We start from the raw sequence: 26,541 nt of genomic DNA, 5'->3' as shown, positions 1-26,541 counted from the left end.
CAGCCGTCTCTCGGAAAGATGTTTGTGCTGATAAATCTTATCTTTTCACTCTTTCTGGCTTGCAGGCCTCCTCCCAGTCCATCTGGAACCATCACATCAAGTTATGGCCAAACCCAGAGTCGCTCTGTTCCTGTTTATGAGATGAAGTTCCCGGACTTGTGCGTTTACTAGTGCAGCTCAACTCAGGATTCGGGAACCTTCAGTAGCAGCCAGTGGTGTAGAGAGCTGGAGGGTTTTAAGTATTAAATTATATTTTGATGTTTTTAATACAGTAAAACTAAGAGGTCATCCCTCCTCTATACTATAAACCTCATCGCTGTATTGTCCCTGTATACAAGGTGACCATTGAACTACTACTGAAAGGAATTTGAACATTTGGATTCCTGATTTAGGTTCAGTACACAGAGTTTTCCCTATTGACAAATATTTTCCACATTCTTTGATACTCTACACTTCCATAATAAAATCAGCTAACATAAATATGTATTTGCAGCAATCACCCAAATGGACAGAGGTGTAAGACCTGAGCATACCTGGGTTATATTTCACCCTTAAAATCAAAAGAAAGAAATAATATATTTTTAATAAACAAAACTTTGCTAACTTCAGTACCATTAATTTTTTTTAACATTGTGACATTATTTTCATGACAATCGGACACATTTAATGTGAAAATAAGTTAAATTGTAAATTATTTACACATTAGGAATTATTGTAATGCTGATTTCACTTAAAAATCATTGCATTACAGTTATTGTTTAATGTAATAAAACTACAGTAATTGCACATTTTGTTACAGTACAAATTACAAAATTAAATACATCTTAAACGTATTACAATATTAAGACTTTGAAGATAGTTTTGAATTGTCATAAAAATAATGTGATAATGTCAAAAAATGAATGCTCGTAAATAGGTTTCATTTTAATATGGTCATTAATTTGACTATTTCTGTTAGATTTACCTTTATTCTTTTTAAAGTGGAGTTTCATAGTTCCGTATTGAGAAAAAGGGGAAACTCATCTTTTGACAAATCAAACAATTTACCTTCCTACCTAAGTGCAATCGGTATCAATGAGGCTCATTTGTCGCACAAAGTGTCTCTCAAATGATTTTTACTTGGTGCTAATTTCTGATCCTAGTAGTTCGAGTCTTTAGTAAAGGAACTTTTTATTGGTAGTTTATGCTTTTCACAGCCATCTGCGTTCTGTAGAAATCTGCTGTTTAGATCACTGGAGGTGATGTCTGTCTTCTGCTTGTGTTTATATGCTAAGCGTGTTAAAGAGCTCCGGTGCTGAAGGAACTATTTAATTAGCACTTTTTTATTTATCTCACCATACTCATTTGCTTAGCATCTGTATTTTATTTTGTGAGCACAAGCATAATTTTTAGGGATGCACCGATACCACTTTTTCCAGTACTCGCCCAATACGATACTTTAATTTTTGGTACTTGCCGATATCGAGTACCGATACCGATATTTTTATTGTATTTTTACCTTTTTTAAATATTGGCTAAAGTATCGGTGCATCCTTAATAATTTTTTATTGTGTATATAAGGTTGCGTACAAGATCGATAAATATATGTAAATATTTGTTTTAGATTGCTCTGGTTTAACTCAGTGCATATGTGTGTGCATTTCCCCATGAAGAACTAAGCAGCATGATGTCTCCATTTTAAAAGAGTTTGCAAAACTCATAATGGCAGATTTGTTTTTGTGATTGACTGCTAGCTTCAGGGTTCAGAGATAAAACGAAGGAAAAAAAAGTCCTTTAGGAACGGCAGCATTGCGAAACATCACACTGCTGGTCAAACTTTTCTTGTTTTTAAGTCCCAGCTGTGTTGTTTGAATTACACTATGCTCTACAAATATTCCAGATCATGCAGAGACTGGTGTTTCAGTGCTGATCTGTGTCTAAATACAGTAGAATATTTAAAGATGATATACAGCCAGGGGTTTATTTAGTAGTTTTGACCATCTAACTGTACATTATCCTGCTTAGTACACGGCTGCTTACCAAATAAATAAATATATCTGGACATAACACTTTAATCTTACGTTGAAATTATTCATCTTATTTGTCGATTAGCTTACTTGTGTATCTGCGAAATAGTCAGAAAACAGTTTGCAACAATATTACAGTATTAATTTATATCTTATTTTTAATCTGCAATCCAAGCTATTTTTTGTACGGATTAGTTGGCTAACATTTAATAAGTCTTCCACTATTTTAATTTCTGTCTCATCCAGTTCATTGTTCTTCCAATTTTTTTAAAATTAATTTTCTTGCTTAAACTGGAGGCTCCTGAGCTACCTTCTATCAAATGTTAAAAAAAAAAAACTTGTCATGGTCAGCTAGACAGTTTTAGTGTATTATGCAAAATTGTACCAATTGGCCAATAGTCAAGAACCTATTTTAGAGACCTGTTAATTTCTTAAGAATAATAATTATATTTTTCATCATTTGATGAAAAACTTCAAGCCTTTGTTTTGGCTTTTATATTGAGGTTGTGTAAATGGTGAGATTGATTTGTTTGTATTCGGCTAACAGACATTTGTTGTATGCATTTAGTCCCATTTTTTGTGTGGAATGTTTTTGTATGGCTGTGGATTTTTACAGTGCCATGAACTGAACTGCTGTGCTTTAACTAGAAGATTCATGCAGCTATTATGTCATCAGTTGGTGACTGCATACAGTATATATTTTAAGTGTTACTTTACATGTTAAGACCATATAACAGGAGGCCAAGTATGACAGCAGATTAAATAAATATTCATTTGTATTACACAGATAGAGCATCGATATTATAGCCCTCCAACAAAAATTACCAGACACCTAGTAAGTAAATGCTATAATGCCTGTAGTCAGTAGTGTCTTTATCACAGAAGTAGTAGACAGTTGCTGTTCTCACTATTATTAGTATTAAATGCATTTGCTGTTTAAATATAATTATTCCCTTGAAATGAATCTGAAGTATAGCTCTTGCCCCGATAATATGACTGATATAAATGCTCAGTAGTTCTGTAAATGCATCTCTCATTTCTTCAGCATTGCAGTTTAGTAATGAATTTCATGTTTGTGAGAAGTAATTGAATTAATTTCTGGGCTGTGACATGCCAAAGTTAGTCATTAATCATAACCATTTCTGGTGTAGCTGGAGTCTTGAAATGGAGAGCTCTGTTCATGTGTAGCATTGATGAAATATCAGTCACAGTATCTCCTTTTCTTTTTCTAAGTAACGTTCTGTCTGGATGAAAGTTTTCCCCATGATTTGTTTGTGGTTAAACTGCAAATAGACAATAAAAGATTTTCAGTACAACGCAGGGTGCACATTGACATTTTTTGCCACAAAACTCTAAAAAAAACTTTGAAATGGGACAGTTTTTTTAATGTATAAAGTTAGGGGTGCTGAAACAATCCAGAGGACAATTTTGATGCTCAAAGGTTTCGTTTAGCAGAATTGATCAGATGATTTAGTCTTGGAAGAGTTTAATGAGAAATTTTAGTTTGTAACAAGATCTTTGACTTTCTTTTGATTGCTGACAGGCAAATTCCCAGTTCCCTTTTTTTCAGGAGAAACATCTGAGAAGCAGAACATTTAAGCAAAAGTTTCTATTTGCTGTCCATTTAGTCTCTCTGCTGTAGACAATATCATTTTTAAGAAAATATCTCATTTGGGATTTTATTTTTTTTCTCTTAATTTAAATTGTAGTTCTTGAAATACTAAATATTAAATTTTTTGAATACTCCAGTTATTTTTGCTGGTCTTTGGTATAAATGCTCAGAGCCAAGAATTACTTCATGCTATGGCCAATACTTAAGTTATTATAAAATTATATGGTTCTGCTTGTATTTCCTTTTAGCTCCAGATTAAAAAATGTTATTAGACATCAAAATGTTATAATATGCAATATTAAAAGAAGGTATTTGTTGGTAACCTTGATGGTAGCCATTGACTTTCATACAATGACCATAGTATAAAGAAAATTCTATTGAAGACAATGGTTAACATCAACTGTTTGGTTACCAACATTATTTAAAATATCTTTGTTCGTGTTCAGCAAAAAAAAAGAAACTCATACAAGTTTGGAAATTAAATAATGACAGAATTTTCACTTTTGTGTGAACTTGTGAACTTGTATCTGCTTCCAACATCAATCAATTAAGATCAGTCCACAAACTGGCAGTTGTTGGACTCGAGGATAAACTCAGCATCCAAACACAGAAATCCACAGCTGGCAACATTGCAAATTAATTTTAATGTGTTTCATGTACAGTATATTACAGTAAAACTATCTCAGGTAGACAAATACCTGGCGTTTCTGAATATGCTTACTTTTTAAATCCCAGAGGTGATAGTTATGGTGTTGAGCATATAAATGAATTGTAAATGTCAAGTAATGGGCCTTTCATAGTCCTTTGATATGCCCTGACTTTAATATTTCAGTGATTTGGCTAGTTTGTTTCTCTTCATTTCTTTTTTTTCTACATTGGACAGTGTTTCATGCCCTGTCTTTTTTTGTTCAGCGTGTTGTTGTTGTTTTTTAATTAAGTTTGCATGTTACACATTTAAATGTTTTGACACCAAAAATTCTGTCCATTCTCTCCTCTCTTAATCTCTGAACTGCTGTGTGTCTTTAACAATGACGTTTCGTATGAGCTCGAGCAGGGTCTTATGGGATTGATCCGAATACGGCCTGATGAGGCTTCCATAGCGCTTGCCAGGTGGGGCGTTCCAGCGGAAATGGGTCATGCGATACTTCCCGTTGCTCTTTGCATTGTTCCTCTGCTGAACGTCCAGCTTGCTGCTCTGCCCTCGCTCCACACGGACGCTTTCCGCCGACTCCTCAGGCTCCTCCTCCAGAGGGCCGCTGGTGAAGACTTTGATGGGTCGGCGTTTGCGTCCCATGGGTTTGCCCCAGCGGAAGTGCTCCATGGAGTAAGACCTCCTCTCGTCATTGTGAGGGGCTTCTCCAGTGGCGTCTCGGAGCTCGGTTGAATCAGGAGACAGAGCCGATAAGAGCAAACCCAAACTCAGGCTCTCTTCCTCAACCTCTTCTTGACTGTCCTGCTGTTCAGATGAAGAAACTCTCCCGTAATCGGAAGATTCCTGTGCAGATCTGCACTGCCTGATACACTGCTGTACAGTCAGGACAGAGAACGAGAGAGGATGCAGATGCTGTTCATGATTGTTCAAAGCTTAACAAATCATTTGATTTTGATGGTTTGATTTGGTATGGTGTATTGATTACACCATAATTGGGTGAATCTCTTTACTGTAATTTATTATTAATATTTTTAAACATGCTTAATTATCTTTAAATAATGTCTTAATGCTTCTAAAAATATTTTTCTTTATTTTATGTGTAAAATATTTCTTTTTTCTGGGGTTTTTTTTTTATTTAATTGCTTTTTAATTAGATTTGAATGACATCAGATTATTGTGGTGTGTTTGATAATTATATAAATGTGTCTACATATGACTGCAAAGACAAAACACTATAATTTAATAACTTTCTACCATTCAAACGTTTGAGGTAATACTTTTAAAAAAATAAATTATGACATTTATTCAACAAGGATGCATTCAATTGCTAAAATTGACAATAAATACATTTATAATGCAAAAGATTTCTGTTTCATATAAATGCTTTTCTTTTGAACTTTCTATTCATCAAAGATCCCTAAAAATAAAATTATATCAGTTTCCACAAAAATATTAAGCAGCTCAACTGTTGTCAACATAATGTTTCTTGAGCACCAAATCAGCATATATTTTTTGAAGGATCACGTGTTTATATTTAAGGACTGCATTTTAAAAATAGAACACTGTTCTTTAAAATTTTAATATTTCACAATATATAACTGGTTTTACTGTATTTTAATTAAATAAATGCATCTTTGGTGAGCTTCTTTCAGCCGACCTCAAACTTTTAAATGGTAATGTGCATGAGTTTAATCTTTAAAATGATATATTAAGCCATGTTATTAATGCCTTAAAATGAATCTTACCAATTTTTGTCCATTAGTTTTAAGGCCCATGCAGTCTATCAAATCCAAGCAGCGGCCGTCTATATATGGACTGTGAAAACACAAGACTGCTGCAGCCAAAAGCCAGGAAGGACAGAGCATCTAGAAACAAGAAACAAGATCAGTTCTTCCATCCCTCAGGTATCATTCGTATGACTCAGAATGGAAAGCTGAAAAGAGAACGGCTGATACTGAGCTATATATAAAGGCAAGGACGAGTTTTATTGCTCAGGTGTTTTACTTGAATCACCTTTGATTTGATTGCGCTGAATGGATCGGAGTCACTCAGACTGTCCTCACACAATCACGGCGTGTGGGAAGGTCACGTAGGTTACGAGAAACGGATGTCTCTTCGAAAAGCTTCTTTATATTAGGGCACGGATATTTGAACGTTCTCTAATTGGTGACTTTGACTGTTCAGGATGCTTAAAAGAAAGAAGGGAAGTGAACTTAGAGACTTTTATCTACTCTCTTCATTCTTATGTGACATTTTATGATGATGTCATGACACACACAGATCTGTGAGGTCCATTAATATCACAGCACGACGTCAGCCGCAGTGTTGCGTCAGCGCTGTAATAAATCGGCTGCAGTTAACAGACTGTAGTCTTGCAGGTTTGAGACTCATTAGTAAGATTGTCCGTGAAAGCCCACAAAAATTGGTTTTTGTATGGATGATGATGATGACTCAGTAACTCAGAATTAGTCAAAAGCCTCTGATGATCCTGTTAGATATTACACCATTTCACAGGGGAAAAAAGGTCTATTCATATTTTATTCTTTATAAATCAGAACAAGTGGATCAAGTAATAGATTATTTTTCTTCATTCGTTATTGGATATTGTTTGATGATTTCACCATGGTCATGACTATCAAATTAATTCTATTTATAATATAATATTTTTCTTGTAATTTCCCCCCAGTAATTTAATATAGAGTAATGCACATTATTATAGAAACATACATAAACGTATGCTTTTAAAAATGAAATGAAAATAACAATACAAAATGTATGTTTTATGTTAAGTTCATCAAAAATCAAAAATTATTTAATCAGTAAGATAGTAATAGTAAATAGTATTAATAATTGTAAATAATAGTCATTTCAATATGAAATTTAAATTTAAAAATGTATATTAAAAACACATTTAAATTTGATCATTTAATAAATAATACTAATAATAAAAACAAAAATCTTTTTTCACATCACATTTTTTAGCTTTTTGAGATCCTCAAATTAATTTTAATAATTTTATCTGAATAACTTTTATTTCTAAGTTTAAAAATACAAGTATAAATATTTTGTTTAAAACACAACAAAAATATTAAATTAATGAAAAATAAAATATAATAATTAAAATAGAATTAGTTTTAATAATCATTATTTAAATCTATTTAAATGTATTAATTAAAATGACATTTTTATTTTTGTCAATGTAATTCAATGAGGAAGTTTATAAAGCTATAGCTTTGCTTACCATAAAATTCAGTTATGATACATAATAGTAATGAAGTTGTTTCCAATAAAATAAGCAATTTTCAAGCTAATCAATAGTATAGTTTTTGTCTTTAATTCTGAAGTTGAATTCTGAGTCATGCATGCTGTTTAATTAACTTTATAATGTTTTTTTAATATATATATGTATATAAAAGTCACATTTGTGACACTGTTTATAAATGAAGCTTTATAAGCAGATACAGTACTAACCAATGGTTCAAATGCAAAATCATTCAAATTCTATATTCTTACCTTTCTGAATTTAAAGATGAGTTCTATGGTTCTGAATCTCCTCTTTTCACTCTTCTTTGGGTCTCCAGCTCTTATCAAGCTAACCTCCACTGCTCTGGGTTTGCACTTTTTTTTCCTGGCGTGTGTGAATGGATCTCTCTCTCTGGTTCTCTCTTATTTTCTGAATGAGCTCTGCTCTCTTATATACTCATAGGTGCATGGCAACCCCTCAAGGCTGGAAGATGATTAGGTGGGTCTCTGCTGAGGTGGGTGGTGGGAGGTGGATGCATTGGGGAAATTACCAATAAAAAACAAACAGTTCATACTTTTTGGTCATCTTCACACCTCTGTTTTTGACACATTAAAACATCCACGGGATGCAGCAGGTGAATTATGGATCGGATGCTGCGGTCCTGTTACTCGTCATTTGAGACACCTGGAAACTAAATAAAAAATTTTACTCAGGAAATTGAGGTGGAATGATGTAATTTTACATCACATGTTCCCTGTCAACCGGAACAGCATACAAGCGGTGTGCAAATCGATCAGACTGACCAGATGTGTATTACCTTACCTCAAGCTGAACAATTCTTTCGTTCTGTTTGTTTCTTCTTTTCTTAATGAAGCCCATTTATGCCCCAAGGTTCATCAGCAGCAAATGTAATTACTAACAATGGAGGAAAGCTAATGTTGTGTTGTCGTGGTAACTTGTGATAAATCAATTACTTTCTTTTTATTTCACTCTCACTTACTCACATTAATGCACTGAAAAAGAAGAAAAGAGTCATTAGTCATTCAGGGGGGACAAAAACAACACTTGAGACTTGAAAGTGATTAAAAACGGCATCATAGTTGCTTATGGTTTGAGGGGAGGGGGGCGGTAAGACTGTTACCTTTTTAAAATGCTTTGTCAGTGACGACAATTGTATTTACACTGCAATAAATGGCTTACTTGTTTCCACTAAAAATAGCTAAAAGGTGTTCATCTTTTCAGCAAAACTATATACATTTTATTTTATTTGAGTTGTTTAAAACAATTGAAATACTATTTGGTCAGTGGAAAGAATGAGGTCAAGTATATTCTAAAATAGGCTATTTATCTGAGAGCTAAACAGTTTTGTTTTTATGGATATTTTGATATATTAATTTCAAAACATTCTGGATGATTTTGGCGATAAAAATGAATGTGATACAAATGGCATTTAGTCCGTATCTCATATTTCCTTAACGTCTTGTACCTTTGACGGTGTTAAATATAGTGTCACGTGGATGGGAATATGCATGAGGTTATGCATCGTAAAACTAGGCGTTGTAAGCTCCACCGCAGTCTCCACCAACGACACTCACCAGATCCCAATCCCCTGATTTCTGATCACCGCCACCTGTCAGCTAGCCTGACTATGGCCGTTTCTCAATATGCGTGCTTGTATGTACTTGTGTTCTTGTGGACTTGTGAAACGTCATCAGTCGCTGCCCAAGTACTGTTCCAATTCAAAGTTCACATCTAGCCAAGTCCAGTTCAAATCCCCGGATGTGTTCTTGATCCGCCCCTTTTACCGAGGATGCATCGAGAGGTGACTTGTGCGGACTTGATATGGGCCATAACCCAGAATTCAGTTCGTCGTCCCGTCCTCGAGAGTTCGGACGTTTCTCAATACCAAGTTCGCAGAGTCTGGACTTCCCGTCCTTTCGAGTTTGGACTTGCCAAGTTCGACTCAGAAGAACGAACTCTCGAGGACGGGAGGACGAACTGAATTCTGGGTTATGGCCCGTATCAAGTCCGCACAAGTCACCTCTCGATGCATCCTCGGTAAAAGGGGCGGATCAAGAACACATCCGGGGATTTGAACTGGACTTGGCTAGATGTGAACTTTGAATTGGAACAGTACTTGGGCAGCGACTGATGACGTTTCACAAGTCCACAAGAACACAAGTACAGACAAGTACGCATATTGAGAAACGGCCTTCGTTCTTCTGAGTCGAACTTGGCAAGTCCAAACTCGAAAGGACGGAAGTCCAGACTCTGCGAACTTGGTATTGAGAAACGGCCATTGTCAGACTTCGTACTTCCGCTCAGTTTCAGTTTGCATCTGTACAAAATCTTCCCCTGACTGGGATTTATAAAGGGATTTTTGTGCATGTTCTGGTGCACGCATACGTTTATAAATCTGAAAACTTTTGTGCGTATGCAAAATCTAGCTCTACGTACACTTTTAGGATGAAATCTATGGAGAGTTTCATACATGAGGCCCCAGGTCTGTAACATGATTAGTTAAAGGTCTTGGATATTTTATTAAATCTGATACAGCAGGCTTTTTCCTAAACAAACTTAATTTGGTGCATTAACTGCGTGATTGTTCAGACATATACTGTAAGGATAGTCTCAGTGGCTGTAGTTGAGCGCCTGGATTGTCTCTCCTCTCTTTCTTCTTCTAATCAGGAATCCAATTATAGAGGATTTCAAGGATAAGATGCCCACCGTATCAGCCATCCTGCAACACTTAAGGTGTAGAAAGAGAGCTAGCGAGGATGGCAGCATACGTCTGTATTTCCCCAGAAGACAAACAGGACGTCTCTGACTACTGAAACAGGTAAACAGCCTTGTCACCGTTTCCCTGTAGAGCTTACTTGCTGATGACATCTTATGGGAATTGTTACCACTGCACGTAACAGTGTATCAGCAGTGCGTCAACAGCTTTGTAAATAGTTTGGGAAATCTCTCATGTGAGATGGTGTGATGCATGAGGTGTGGAATCATGGGTTGGTCAAATGCCCTCCAAACAAACAGATATATATTCACACTTCTAATCAATATGTCATTTCTAAGACGTAGGATGCTTTATCAATATGATTGATTCTCTGCGTTATTCTTTTAATAATGCTGCAGGACACAAGGCTCTCAGGCATTGCGCTGTAATGTGGTTTGGCATATTCAGCATTTCTCTGTTGGATCTAGTGCACTAGGCTTGGATCAGAGACATGATACTGAGGTAGATATGATACTAAAGCATTAAAAGGTCTACTCAAGATGTTGGCAAAGTACAGGTCAGATCAAGGCATTCCCTGCACATTTTTCTTTCTGAGTTCACCTGCTGAACTAGATTGACAGGAGAGATTGAATACATGAAAATGCATTGGTTTTGTTTCTGTATGCAGACTATAAATGTCTGTGAAACAAAGGGTTGTTTCCAACAATAGGTATAATTTTGCATAAACAGTTGCCCTGTAATGTATTTGTATACTTACAGCCACACCAAAATGTTATTGCAAATACAACGCAGAAAATTACATTTTATGTATATTTTATTTGTTTATTGCTGTATATATACATAAAACAAATGTTAATGTATTAATCATTTGTAATAAATGTGTATTTGTATGAATAATCATATTATATTAGTTTGTGTGGATATAAATGAGATTTTATGTATTTTATTTGTCTATATAATGTATTTTATTCATTCTATTACAAAAAATGCATGTATATTTAATTTATAAATATAATCTATTATATTAAACATAGTAAACATATTTATTAATAATATATATATGTATACAGTAGTCAACATTTGAAGTGGATCAAAAAAGCTCATCAAAGTTGTCCTAAGAGAAGAACGGGTATTGTTTTGGTTGTAGGACAACTTTGATGAAAGGTTTTGATCCACTTCAAATGTTGCCTACTGTATGTGTGTATATATGTGTATATATATATATATATATATATATATATATATATATATATGTATGTATATATATGTATATATATATATATATATATATATATATATATATATATATATATATATATATATATATATATTATACACACATACATACACACACAAAAAGTATTGGGACAGTAAGGCCAATTCCTTTATTTTTGCTGTAGACTGAAAACATTTGGGTTTGACATGCCGGCTATTATTTCCAGATATTTTCATCGGGATCTGACACACAACTTAGAAGATATCACCTTTTGTTTGAACCCACCCATTTTTCATGTGCGCAAAAGTATTGGAACATGTGACTGACAGGTGTGTTTTGTTGCCCAGGTGTGTCCTATCACAATGATTATTCAAACAATAATTAGCACTGAATAGCTCAGTTTCAGATTTGGGTTTTGCCTGTTCAAACTGCATTTATAGTTAAGAGGTGTAACCAACATGAAAACCAGAGAGCCGTCTATGGGTGAAAAACAAGCAATTATGAAGCTGAGAGAAGGAAAATCAATCAGAGCCATTGCACACACATTGGCCATAGCCATTTCAACCATATGGAATGTCCTGAAGAAGAAAGAAACCACTGGTGTAGTAAGTAACAGACATCGAACAGGTAGACCAAGGAAAACATCTGCAGTTGATGACGCAAACATTGTGAGAGCTGTCAGGAAAGACCCTAAAACAACTGTTAGTGACATCAGCAACAACCTTCAGAGGGCAGGAGTGAAGGTATCACAATCTACTGTTCGCAGAAGACTTCATGAACAAAAGTACAGAGGCTACACCAGAAGATGCAAACCACTCATTAGCAAGAAGAATAGGAAGGCCAGGCTGGAATTTGCCAAAAACTACAGAGATGAGCCTCAAAAATCCTGGGACAAAGTTTTATGGACATCAGTGAGATCAGCCACTAATGTGGACTGATAGGTGATTTGGGAATTCAAGGTTCAGCTCTGGGCTTTGTGCAGTTAATTTATTCCACACATTCACTCTCACATTCAAGCTGTTTCAGTGAGATTTTGATGTATTTCCTGAATGAATGTGCACAGATAAGAGTGCTATTGTCTAAAACATGACACTGGCTGTTTTTATTATGCCCATCCTCTTCCAGGTTAAGTGCTTTCACTGCTGCTGTGTTCTTGAACCTACATAAGCACATAGAAAAGTGGCACGGGCCACCAAAGCACCTTAACCTGTGCCTTAATCAGGACAACCAGGCTGACCTCTAATAAGAGCAGGGACATGCCTAAAGATGTGTTTGTGGGATCTATTTCAAATATCACATTGAGATTTTATGACGCATCATGTTATTTTCCCCTTAAGCCTAAACCCAAGAGAGCATCTTCAGTACAGTGTAGTTTTTGACAGCTGACCTATAGTTCTCTGGCACGAGTGCACTGAAATGTCACACCGTCGAGTGCTTGAAATAAAAGATCCACTGTTATTATCATAGACTTCGAACAATCTCGCCAAACTTTTTCTAATGACGTCATAACGTGTGTGGGTCCCAGTTATATTTCTTTGAGCCCCAGAAGTGCAGATTCACTATGATTCATCTTTGAGCAAGGTACTCAAATAAAAAAGTTTGATTAAGAATTAGAGAGTGGCTTCTAAGTAATAATTAGATTTTTACTTTCAGAAGAAAGTGTAAGTGGCACTTGCACATAGACTCGCTGCCATGATATCCATGTAATTTTTGCATGATTTCTCATGTCTCTGTGATATTCTTGTGTCTTTACCTTTATTGATCAAATAAGCAGCCAATATTGATCCAGAAGGCAATTGCATAAATACATAAATTCTAATAAATATGATATGAATAATTATAAAATAATCAAATACAATTACATGTAACAAATTAAATAATGTAAATTATTTATAAAAATAAGTAGCATATTTACATAAGTAAACAAATTCAAAAACTGTAAATATCTAAATAAATGATACATTTGAATAAAATATGATATTTAAACAATCATGAAATAACTAAGTATATTAAATGTAAATAAGACATTTGAAAGATTTATTAAATATCTTAATAAATAAATAATAAATCAATTATTCATAATAAAATGATGAAACATGAAATAAGATAATTTGTATATTTATTCATTTAAATATAAGACCTTTTAAAAATATAATAAATATCTAAATAAATTAATAATAAAAAAATATTAAAAAGTTAAGTTATGAAAGAAAAATAAACATGAAATAAAATTAGTATTTATATATGTAAATGAGAAATATTATTAAATAAATTATAATAAATAAAAATAAATAGATTGTAATACAGTAAAAAAAAATTTTAGTAATTTTTATTTATTTATATACTTTTGCTGCTAATACAACACAATATTTATTTATTTAGATGGTGTTTTTTTTAATGATTTTGGTTTTGTTTTCAGGTGAATTGCATCAGAAACAGAGTCTATACAGTGACTCTGACACCTAGACAGTGTTCCTGTGTGACAGGTTCTCCTCAAAACTTGAGACTGGAGGTCAGAGAGCTTGTACCCTGGCCGTCTCCCCCAGGGTCCTTCCAACAAGGTGGGAAGGGGGGTCAGCCGAAGCGATCACATGGAGGGCAGGCCTCTCTCGCCCCTCTTGCTGGCTGTACTGTTTCTGGCAACAAGTGCGAGCGATGATGACCACTCACTGCACACGCATCAGGTCAGTACAGCTCAGTGTGGAGAATACAGCAATCAGGTCCTGGAGGATGGCATGTGTCGACTCATGGCCACACTACCCCAGCAGGACGACCAGCGCTGCCCAGACATGTTTCGCTGTACGGATGAGGTGTCATACTGGCTTCATGAGAACGAGGAACGCAAACAGCAGATTCTGGCCCTGCGGGAGACAGTGTCTGAACTTCAGGAGGAGCTTCGCAACCACCGTCATCGAGTCAAAGTCTTAGAACTACAGGTGAGTCAAGAATGCATTAAAATTTTTGGGATATATATATATATATATATATATATATATATATATATATATATATATATATATATATATATATATAAATGTGAACTGTACCCTACATTTACAGCAACTAAAACTAGAAAAGTCCCTAATGTATAACCTTTGACATCTAATTTGAAGACATAGTGATGAACTTGCTGTAAGACCTAAATATGCCATGAAGAGTATTGACAAAGCTTTTTGAATCAGTTCTCGAGGGGCCACAACAAATCAATAAAATTATAGGATTATTTAAAATGCTGCATTCTAAAGAGAGACGTTCAGAACTAGAGGATACACTTAAATGATTTCGATATGCCAGTGCTACATATGCCAGAGGGACAGTTTGACAAACCGATTCAGTCAAATGTTTCAAATTTCTGACGCTACTAATGAGAAAGAGGGACATTTAGGATGAACGATCATGAACCAATTCAGGTTCGAATTTCCCATGCATGATCCGACACTACTTGTGAGAGAGGGACATTTACGACGCTACTCGTGAGAGACGGACGTTTAGGATAAACAAATTCAGTAGAATGATTAGAAATTTCCGACGCTACAAGTATATAATTGTTCTTACAAATATTATTTATTTATAATGCATCAATAATGATAGTTCGACAAATTGTATTCAGTAATTGTTCATGTTTATGAATACTTAAAAAGTTACCAGTATCCACTAATAAAAATTTACCTAAGTGTACAATGGTATTGCATTTTTTGTACTTGGTTTTGGGCTATTCAATCAAATCACTTTATTTTCACAAAAATGTATTGATGTAATTTCACTGATTTCCGTCACGTGCAAAACATGGTGATACTGTGTTTTTGTGCATGTACCAAAAAAATACCATGGATGTACCATGATGTGTTTTGGACATATGGTCATACCATTGTTTGTGGACATGATATGAAGTACCAAGTTAGTACCATGATTTTTGGGTCTTTACATAATACACTTTTTGGTATGTTGACATGACAAACATAAAGTGTTATAAAAATACTATGGTTTTAGGATAAATACCATGGAAACATATAATATACACGACTATTTTACATATACCATGGTTTTTTGGGGCATGGTATCATACCTTTGTGTTTAAGATAGGATATGTACAATGATACTACCATGTTTTTTATGGTCATGGTTATCATGTTTTTAGACATTTACTATGGTAATACCATGGTTTGTTGACTTGCATAATACTATATTTTTGTACCATGGTAACATACTATGCACTGATATTTTACATATATTCCTTTTTTTGGACATGGTATCTTAGTACTACCATGTTTTGGACTTGGATTTAGCATGGTATTTTGGACATTTACCATAACAGCACCAATTAAATACATGTACTTGAATTTGAATACCGTGTTATATTTCACAATACCATAGTATTATCATTGTGTAGCATGGCACCACATCATGTTGTGTAGCATGGCACCACTACAGTACTTTTTTGTAAGGGTGGTAGTACCATAATATTATTCAAAATACTGTACCTTGGAGTACTATGTAAATATCATGGTATATCATAATCGCTAAATACCGTGGTACACAGTACCATAGTATTGCCATCTCATGTCATCACTAGTGCTTTGTTGTACAGTAAGTGTTCCCTTCTAGCGCTTCTGTAAATTCCTTGTCGCTCCGGCCAACTCTGCTTGACGGTTTTCAGCCTGAAGTCTCCTTGACCCGAGGGTTAACGAGATTAACACCGAAGTCCTTACCGCTCTCCACGTGCCTTCATTAGTACGCACCCTTAAGCTCTTCATGCTGTTAAACGAGGGGATGATTTACATGGACAGATCCTGTCTGCCTCTCCCTCTCCTGGCCTTTAACGCAAACACACACAATACACTGCAGCCACTTGAGAAGGTCTCATTTTGCAAAAGCTAACAGGAATTGTTCTTCACGCCACATTTTGATTGGGATTCGTGATGTTTGTCTATTTGGCCTTTCACAGAGTGAAGAGAAGAACCGCAATAATTCATCTATTGAGCAGCGCTTGCATGCGCTGGAGGATCATTACGCAGAGGCCACGACCTTGCTGCACATCCAGGGCTCATTGATCTATGACCTCCAGGCCCAGATTCAGAACCTTTCCTTGCTGGTGGAAAAAGTCAGACGTAACCCGGGCTGCATGATCAACATAGTCCGCACCAGCCCAATGCTCAGTGCACAGGAAGCCCTGCATCCCGGTAAGCCACGTATGGGAAATTTGGAAAAGCTTTATCTCAAAGCTGCATGATTATTTTTTTCTTATCCAATCAGTATCCAAAATCAGGACTTGCCAGTTCCTGTCAGCTAGTCTAGAAGCCTGGTTGGGATAACATCTTGCCAGCATCCAAAACAGAATATATATTGTATACACTGCCAAAAGAGTGTGAACACCCCCTTCTAATCTCATAAAGTGTACAAGCATAGCATTTCTTTTCTATCATGACAATTTTTCTTGTGATGCTTTAAAGGGTTCGTTTACCCAAAAATGAGATTTTTCATCATTTACTCATCCTCGTGTCATTCCAAGCTCTGAGCAATCTTCAAAGATATTTTTAATGATTTCTAATATATATAATATTAACCATAATTAATCAAAATATAATATTTAATTATTTATTTTTTAAGTTCAAGTTTCAAGTTCAAGTTTATTTGTATAACGCTTTTTACGATACAAATCGTTGCAAAGCAGCTCTACAGGAAATTAAGTTTCCACAATATATTTATATATTGCAGAAACTTAATATATTTAACTTATGGCAAAATTTGGTAATTCTGTATGTTGTCTGAGCGTTGGCATCCTCTGAGGTCCTCTGAGGGGTTGGCGTTATCTTTTCTCAAGTGTTTGGTCATCTCAGATCATTTAAGGGTTGGATCCAGACTGAAGTTTCTGTAATTCCTAGTTACCACGGGATGTTAATCCTGTGGCAGAAACAGAGAAACAAATAGAGACATAATTAGCGTAGCTGCTGTTCCATCTAAGCAAAAATTATTTTTTCAACCCAAGCTAAAGAATGATAATAATGTACATTTGATCAGATATAACTGCAGTACAAGATTATAAGATGCATTATGTGAATGCTTGGCTAAAGAGATGTGTCTTTAATCTAGATTTAAACAGAGAGAGTGTGTCTGAATCCCGAATGTTATCAGGAAGGCTATTCCAGAGTTTGGGAGCCAAATGTGAAAAAGCTCTACCTCCTTTAGTGGACTTTGCCATCCTATGTACTACCAAAAGTCCAGCATTTTGCGACCTTAGGGAGCGGGTTGGATTGTAGCGTGGTAGAAGACAAGTTAGGTTACGCAGGAGCTGAACCATTTTGGGCCTTATAGGCAAGTAATAATATTTTGTAACTGATACAGAACTGAATAGGTAGCCAGTGCAGATTACTGTAAAATTGTAAAATGATCATATTTTCTTGACCTGGTAAGAACTCTAGCCGCTGCATTTTGGACTATCTGTAGCTTGTTTATTGAAGATGCAGGACAACCACCTAACAGTGCATTACAATAGTCCAGTCTAGAGGTCATGAATGCATGAACTAGCTTTTCTGCATCAGAAACAGGTAGCATGTTTCGAAGCTTGGTAATGTTTCTAAGATGGAAGAATGCTGTTTTTGTAACATGGGAAATATGATTTTCAAAGGACAAGTTGCTGTCTAATATAACACCGAGATTTTTGACTTTAGAGGACGTAACCATACATCCATCTAGCTGCAAATTGTAATCCAAGAGATTCTGTGTAGATAGATAGATATAGCACTTTATTGTCAGACGGGTCTGAAATTTTTCTTGCATGACAGTATGTTTGCAACAATCAACATTCTTTAAACAACAACATAAACTTCATCAATACAGGAACAAACACATTATACATTATACGCCCCCCCCCCCCAAACATTACACCATACCTTACCCTTTTACTACACTTATACAACTACACCATGTTCACAATACTCTTGATGTTTGATTAAGTTTCTTATTCAACTCCAGAATTGCCTGATGCACAAAAGAGTGTTTCAGCCTAACTTTGTTAAATCTTGGAACTCTGTACCTCCGATTTGATGGTAATAATTCAAACTCATTATGCAGGACATGATTAGGATCAGAAACTATATTATTAGCCAGCCTTAACAAATTATTATAATAAGCTGAGTCATATAGCTTCTCAAGGGGCTGACCTACAATCCTTGAGCAAATTTTTAATTGACTGAACAACTTTGTTTTTAGCATAAAAGACAAACTCCTATACCAAATGGAGTTGCAATAGTGCAGTACACTCATTATCACAGACATAAAGAACAACAAAAGAATCTGCTTTCTTACTCCAAATGACCTAAGACGACGAAGAAAGTATATTCTCTGCTTTGTTCTGTTACAGAGAGCATCAATATGATCTTTCCATGATAACATATTGTGGTAACACTTTAGAATACTGTTCCATCATTAATGAATAACTATACAAGAATACATGAGTAACGCAAATATTAGTACTCTAGAAACTACTAGTAACCAACAAGAAACTCTTATTAATGAATTAGTAGTGCTTAGTTGAATGTGGTAGTTCACTATTAGCTAATCAATAACTATTATTTGTTCATACCTTCCTAAGAACTACTGTATACAGGTTCATAATTAATAATGAATAATACATAATGTATAATTAATTCTAAAGTAAAGGTCATGGTAACCCAATAGTAATGATTCAAATATTAGCAAATTCTTCAGAAGGAATTACTTATTATTTGGATCAGTATTCTAAAGTGAAGATCATGATAACTCCCTAGTAATTACTGAAGTCATTGTAAACTTTTAAGGTTTTTGTAAGGTCCTGGTTAGTAATTAATTTTGCTAGATTTGGTAACGCTTAAATCATTACTAGTGGGTTACCATGACCTTCACTTTAGAATACTGATCCAAATAATTTGTAGTTTCTTCAGAAGGATTTAGTAACACTTAGAGTCACTACTATCCAAAACCTTGCATATATCTCAAAAGCTTAAAATGACGTCAGTCAATATTAGGGAGTTATGATGCTTTTCACTTTAGAATACTGATCCAAGTAATTAGTAGTTCCTTTAGAAGAATTTGATAATTATTGAGTCATTACTAGTGGGTTACCATGATCTTCATTTTAGAATTAATTATACATTATGCATAATTCACATTAATTATGAACCTGTATACAGTAGTTCTTAGTAGTTCTCCAGGATATATAAAAATAATAGTAGTTATTGATTAGCTAATAGTGAACTACCAGTTTCAACTGAGCGCTATTACTTACTAAGTCAATAATCAGAGTTTCTTGTTAGGTAATAGTAGTTACTACAATGTTAATAGTGCATTAGTGACTTGTTCCTGTGTAGTTATTAATTAACAAAGGATCAGTATTCTAAAGTGTTACCCATATTGTCAATCATTACTCAACATTACAACATAATTTTTTCGATTATGAATAAAAACAGGCGTTATATTAGTGTCAGATATAGACCCAAATATAATCGCTTCTGTTTTACTTGTGTTAATGACAAGATCATTGTTCTCGCACCATTCTACCAGTTTAGTCACACCCTGTTGGTGAAACCCAATACTGTCCCCGTCCCTGTTTTTTGAGTAACATTGAGAATATCACTATATATTGTTGCCACACCGCCGCCACGACCAGTCTGACGGGGCTCATGTTTATAACAGTAGCTTGGTGGAATAGACTCATTTAGACCAATATATTAATTTGGTTTAAGCCAGGTTTCAGTCAGGCAGAGTACATCAAAATTATTATGTGATCATTTCATTTACAATAACTGCTTTGGGTGCGAGTGATCTAATGTTTAGGAGCCCAAGCTTTAAAAATAGTTTTTGTTCATTTATTTTGCATTTTTCTGGTTTAATCACGATCAGATTTTTTCTAGATCCTGCATTAAATTTATATTTTGACATCGCTATTCGGGGAACAGACACACAGTCTGTATAGATTGGACAACGCAAGTACTTCTATCTTTTAAGTGGGTAGAACAAAAGCCATCATAGCAGTTATTTGAGAATTGGCTTACTAGTCAGATGGAGCGTAGCGTCCTGGAGATGTTTAAACACAATGGGCCAATTTCCCGGACAGAGATTAAGCCTATTCCTAGACTAATATGGCCCTTTGAACCAGATTATCAGAAATCTGCTTTCTCTGTCATGCTTTTAAGTAGTCTTAGAATTAGTCTAGTCCAGAATTTAATAGGCTGATTTCCTGGAGGAAGACTAGAGCTACTTCAGGACTAAAGGAGGAAGGTTTAGCTTCAGATTAACGTTGTTTTTCCATTCTTTATATATCAAAATTATTGGCACTCTTGGTAGATATGTACAAAGCAGCCTGTGAAAATAAATCTGGATTGTTAACCATTTCGATTTTTTTATTCCAAACAAGCACGCAACACGCACGCACACACACACACACACACGCACACACAAAACCCTAAACTTTCATAGAAGTAAAATGGAAGGGAAATCTCATTTTAAAAGAAGTGTTTTTCTCTAATACACAGACATTGGCCACAAAAATGGCACCCTTTTATTCAGTCCTTTTTGCAACCTCCTTTTGCCAGTTTAACAACTGTGAGTCTCTCCGATAATGCCTGATGACTTTGGAGAACACTTGACAAGAGATCAGAGACCATTCCTTCATATAGAATCTCTCCAGATCCTTCAGATTCCCAGCTCCATGTTGATACTCTCTCCTCTTCAGTTTACTATAGGGTTCAGGTCAGGGAACCTGGACGGCCATGGCAGAGCCTTCATTTTGTGCTTAGTGAACCAGTTTTGTGTTGACTTTAATGGTCCTTTTGGATCACTGTCCTGTTGGAAGATCCAACCACGGCCCATTATAAGGCTTTCTGACCCCAAGACTTGACTATTTTCTGCAATTCTCCAGCTGTGATCTTTGGAGAGACTTTGGCCACTCAGACTATCTTCCTCACATTGCATTAGGACGATATAGACACAGACAATATACTGTAGGCAAATTTGTAGCATTTTCTGTTGATTGGAACTCCTTTATTATTGTCCTAATGGTGGAAATGAAATATTCAATGCTTTAGCTCTTTTTTATTTTTTTGGACTATTTTGAGCTATTTTCTCGAATTTATATTTTGTGAAGCTCAACAATCTGAATTCTGCACAGTTTATGAGACAGCCAAATGTATGACATCTTCGTTATCTCATATTGTTTAATGAGAACTGAAATTGCTGACCCTTTATATAATGTTTTTTTATATTATGTTAATATTAATATTATATATAATATAATAATACAATATTATGTTTTGTTTACTGTGTGGAGACGTGGCCATTTGTTGTGAAAAAATACGTGAAAAAATGTTGTGAAAAAATGGCTCTTTGTGAATGTTGTGAAAAAATACGGAAAGTGTGTTCAAGCGCCAGCAGAAAACAGTGTAAAGAAATACTCTTTGAGAGAAGCAGTCTTTATCAGTGGAAGTTAAAAGCAGCTCGTAAAAAAAAATCTTTTTTACTTTGAAAGCTGTACCAGGGGCTCAACTAAGTTACTAGTAATTGTAGGCTTTATTTTTAAAGGTAGGAAAGTACAGGTACTATTACAGTTTTACCATACAGATATGATGACAAAATGTTAAAAAAAATTGCTTCACTACATTCAAATATTCTGAATATTTACCCTTTTAATGGCTGATTCATGAAAATATGTGGAGCTAAATAATGGGATTTGGGAATTGTGCATTAGTATGTTTTGTTTTTTTCCCCCTCATTTATGTTCAAAATTTAGTTTGAATAATTAGACCCAATGGTTCAGCATGCTGATTGCAATGACACCGTTTACCTAAGGTAGGGCATGTGTACATATTTCAGTTAAATTTCTTCATCTTACCTCACTCTTCCCCTACACCATAGTCATTTTTATAATTCACACCAAACTAATTTTTTGCAGTACAGTATGGCGAAATGTCCATCTGATTCCTGGTCTCTCAGCTGCTTCCCAATATTTTTAGTTTTTCATTTAAATGTTAAGTTTTGAAATATTGTTGGATGTATTTGTCATTTTTATTTAATTTCTTTATTTTTAAATGTGTATAGGTAGTATTTATAAAGTTTTAGCTTTTAGTTTTGGATCTGTTTTTAGTTGTTTTAATTCTACAATTGATTGCTTCTGTTGTCCTCATTTGTAAGTTGCTTTGGATAAAAGCATCTGCTAAATGACTAAATAATAATAATAATAATAATAATAGTTGTATGTGTTTTTACTCCAGAGGTGCAGCATGTCAGGAACTGCCCCATCGACTGTGCCTCCATCTACTATAATGGAGTGCGTCGCTCTGGGATCTACACCGTAGTGCCCTCACTAGGGGCCATGCCTGTGGAAGTCTACTGTGATATGGACACGGATGGTAAGAAACCACAGAACACATGCAGTAATGACTGTCCAGGACTCGTCAATAAGGGCCGACAGACCCGGTGTTTTGGGTCAGCTAATGAGCTTGATGATCTGTAATTATATATATATATTAGGAGCCTGAGGGGAAAAAAATGCTCATTTTAGAAGAAAATATAGTACATATATCTTCTAAAATGAGCATTTTTTTCTCAGGCTCCTATATTTATGTTCAGTTATTTCATTTTAATGGGAATGAAAAGAACCTGTTCATTGCCATTAAAATGAAATTGCTGAACCTACACATAAGAGCCTGAGAAAAATACTAGTTTTTTTTGTAAATATACTTAAAATTAAATATAATATATAAAAACATGTACACACACACACACATTTATGAATGAAATCCAACTATCTGCATTATATCTGCTACAAAATATGGTGCAAAAAATCATTAGTTCATATATATAACATTAATAAAATTAATTTAAATTATCTTTTTTTTTTTTTTTTTTTTTTGAGGGCCAGTGAAAATGTTGGCAGTGAAAGTACAATGCTTATTGTTGTGGCCTACTGTCCTCTTTGTTGAAATGTTTTGTTGGAAATTTGTTGTGGATGAATCATTGGGTTATTTTTATATCATTTATAGGAGACTTTCAAAACCGTGGCAAAAGAAACTCTGATAATGAACATCTAAATTACTTCTCTTTTATGTCTAATAAGACTTCAGTTTTGTGCTGAAATAGCACCGTTGGGGCACATGAGGAACCTTCTCAGGCTTAAAATAGGATGTGCAAATATCATTTTGATGACCTACAAAACACTTCCTGACCATAAGTATAATTGCAGTGGTCATAAGATGAAAACCAAATGACTTGGCATGTGCATTAAAGTCATAAAAAGAGATTTGATTGTTGAATGCTTGAACGTATACTCGTTTTACATTTCCTTCCTAATAAAAATATGGTCATGATTGGAGCCCATGCATAATGTACGTCTCAGGTGGCGGCTGGACTGTGATCCAGCGTAGGCAAGATGGCTCCGTGAACTTTGACCGCAGCTGGAAGGAGTATAAAGAGGGATTTGGAGACCTGCACACAGAATACTGGCTGGGCAATGAACACATCCATGACCTGAGCAGTCAGGGAGACTATACACTCCGTATCGACATGGAGGACTGGAGTGGGAAACACAAACACGCTGTTTATCAGAGTTTCAGGTGAGGAACATCCATCACTGACTGACTGGAAGGACTACAAATGGACACACAATGTTTAATAGTGATTAAACATCTGGCCTTGTAATTAAAAACACTTTAAACCCTGGATGAACTATCAGCATTGTGAGGAAAATCAGCACTTTGTGTGTGTGTGTGTGTGTTTGCAGTGTGGAGAACGAGAGCACTCAGTACCGTCTGCATGTGTCAGGCTTCAGCGGGACAGTGGAGGACTCCTTCAGCTGGTACCATGACAAGCACAGCTTCAGCACACCCGACTCGGGCAACATCTGTGCCGAGATCTCCCATTCTGGCTGGTGGTACAACCAGTGTTTCTACGCAAACCTCAATGGCATCTACTACAAGGTAGGATGTGGCCTGTTGGTTATAGACGCAAAGGTTGTAGGTTTAAGGCCCAGAAGTGTTGAATTGTGAGCTGTATCTGTTGTCTTTGAGTAAGGCACTGAACCCCTGGTTTGCCTAATGTAGTAAAAAAATTAAATAGATAATAAAAAATTCTGCTAAATGAAGAATAATTTAATAATATTATATAAATATTCTTATATATATATATTATAAATATAATAAATATATATTACATTTAAAAATATAAATTTTTCATAAATTGCTAAAATATTACTTGCAGGTAAAATGACAGTTATTTTAGTGTCACTGATATACTATTATAGTTTTATTTATATTTTGAATTAGACTTTATTTTTATATTTTCTGTTTTCATTTTAATTTTAGTTAGTTTTTGTAATTTTGTTGTTTTTCACTTTAAAAAATAAATATGTCTATATATAGGTTTTGTTTGTTTAAATTTTTTGTGGTTTAGTTGTTTTAGTACTTAATTAAACTAAACAAAAATGAGAAATATTGGCTCGACAACTAGATATAATAAAATAAATTGAATTTATAAATTATTTTATTTCAGTTAACATTTATTTTAGCTACTAATTGTTTTTATGGTTTAGGGATTAGGTTATTGGAAATGTATTCCGTGTTGTTTTTGTGTTTTGAAAACCTAATTTTTTGCTATTTTTTTTTTTTTTTTTTTTTTAAACAGTTTTTATGACTCTTTAAATTTCATCAAATTAATTTTTCAAAGTTCAGAGGGTCAAATGATCTGAACATCAAACCATGCTGACCTAACACAGAGAGGACTTTTGTAGACCCTCATAACTTTAAGATAATTTCATGTATATGAATTTCTTGCTACTTGAACAACAAAATGGTTTTTGCAAGCTGGTTATATTACTCTGCCATTTTTGTGTAACTAGATAAATGATTTGTGTAATCTATCCATTGTGGCCTAATGGTTAGAGAGTTGGACTTGTAACCCGAAGGTTGTGGGTTCGAGTCTCAGGTCCGGCAGGGATTGTAGGTGGGGGGGGAGTGAATAACCAACACTCTCTCCACCCTCAATACCACGACTGAGACCCTTGAGCAAGGCCCCGAACCCCCAACTACTCCCCGGGTGCTGCAGCATTGGCTGCCCACTGCTCCGGGTGTATGTTCACTACTGAGTGTACACTTGGATGGGTTAAATGCAGAGCACAATTTCAGAGTATGGGTCACCATACTTGGCCACACACTTCCCTTTCTCCTTTCCCCCTTTATTCAACTATACATTTCAACCACACAAAATTAACAAAATTAATTTTAATTTAGAAAAACATACTGATGATAAAAGGTGTGTTCAAGTCTTTCTCTGTATGAAGAAATGCATAAACTTAAGAAGTGCAAATCAGAAGCTAAATGATCTCTGATGATTTCTAAGTGATGTTCTGTGATCCTGTTGGGTAGGGCGGCCGCTACTCACCGAAGGGGAAGAACCCTCTTGGTCCGGACGGTATCGTGTGGTACACCTGGAAAGATTCGGATTATTACTCTCTGAGGAAGGTCAGCATGATGATCCGACCCAGAACCTTCCGACAGCATCTGTCACCCTGAATCAGGCCCAACCGATGAGCTTGGGCCCGTACGTCAACCAGCCATTCACAGTTCTCAGAGCCACAGCGATGCAAGACGGATGGATTCTTCCATGGTGAAACAGAGGGAAATCTGTGCATGGACTGAATGTTTTCAAGGAGGCTGTGAAACCATTTTTTAGGTTTATACCAAAGACTAGAGAAGGACTGCTGCTGAGACAGTAAAAACAATGCCATTCAGTGAGTCTAAAGTGTGTTACATGCCTATATTTTCTATACCCATGGTTTTAAGATTTAAATATTTTGTTGACTTCTTTTATAAATGTGTATTAAAAGTAGATATAGTTTCTGTAGCATAAAATGGGACCAAAGACCATTTTGATTTTATTTTTTCCCAAAATCCTACATAGCAATAAATATCCCACACCACTTTCTTAAACACCTGGGGCCTCATTTATAAAGTGTGCTTACACTCAGATTTGATCTTAGAATGTGCGTACGCTAATCCACGCCAGCGCTCATATTTATAAAGATGGTCTTTGACATGGAAAAGTGCTTA

At 35.1% G+C, this 26,541-nt stretch overlaps 3 protein-coding genes across 5 annotated transcripts in view; 2 read left to right on the top strand and 1 right to left on the bottom strand.

Annotated features, from left to right (window-relative positions):
* Positions 1 to 3,321, top strand: part of LOC306880454 (protein EFR3 homolog B-like) — a 36,700-nt gene extending 33,379 nt beyond the window's left edge. For all 3 annotated transcript variants that reach the window (XM_079433967.1, XM_079433965.1, XM_079433966.1), the window contains exon 24: positions 66 to 3,321. In XM_079433967.1, coding sequence (XP_079290093.1) covers positions 66 to 171 — 106 coding nt within the window. In that variant the 3' untranslated portion in view covers positions 172 to 3,321. The remainder of the gene's footprint in view (positions 1 to 65) is intronic.
* An 811-nt stretch (positions 3,322 to 4,132) lies between these two features.
* LOC306880455 (pro-opiomelanocortin B-like) lies at positions 4,133 to 7,932 on the bottom strand. Its single transcript, XM_079433968.1, has 3 exons — positions 7,784 to 7,932; positions 6,016 to 6,135; positions 4,133 to 5,143 (listed from the first exon to the last, which is right to left on the bottom strand). Exons 2-3 carry the CDS (start codon positions 6,133 to 6,135, stop codon positions 4,616 to 4,618), a joined length of 648 nt encoding a protein of 215 aa, XP_079290094.1. The 5' UTR covers positions 7,784 to 7,932; the 3' UTR covers positions 4,133 to 4,615.
* Positions 7,933 to 14,058: 6,126 nt separating this feature from the next.
* On the top strand, positions 14,059 to 26,004 carry LOC306880494 (angiopoietin-related protein 7-like; the record flags this gene model as incomplete). The annotated part of the gene is made up of 6 exons (XM_079434036.1): positions 14,059 to 14,403; positions 16,413 to 16,647; positions 22,711 to 22,848; positions 23,835 to 24,051; positions 24,219 to 24,414; positions 25,858 to 26,004. The coding sequence occupies 6 exons, from the start codon at positions 14,059 to 14,061 to the stop codon at positions 26,002 to 26,004; spliced, it is 1,278 nt and encodes a 425-aa protein (XP_079290162.1).
* Positions 26,005 to 26,541: the final 537 nt, after the last annotated feature.

This window comes from Barbus barbus (genome assembly GCF_936440315.1).
Source record: "Barbus barbus genome assembly, chromosome: 14".
Lineage (NCBI taxonomy): Eukaryota > Metazoa > Chordata > Actinopteri > Cypriniformes > Cyprinidae > Barbus > Barbus barbus.
Note: the sequence above shows the minus strand (reverse complement) of the source record. Positions and strands in the feature narration are given on the sequence as shown.

What these genes read in the sequence shown, in the direction of transcription:
- LOC306880455 (XM_079433968.1), bottom strand. Translation starts at nt 6,135, where the DNA reads ATGCTCTGTCCTTCCTGGCTTTTGGCTGCAGCAGTCTTGTGTTTTCAC. An exon ending in AAACTAATGGACAAAAATTG is followed by an intron (nt 5,144 to 6,015) that starts GTAAGATTCATT and finishes CTGACTGTACAG; the next exon opens with CAGTGTATCAGGCAGTGCAG.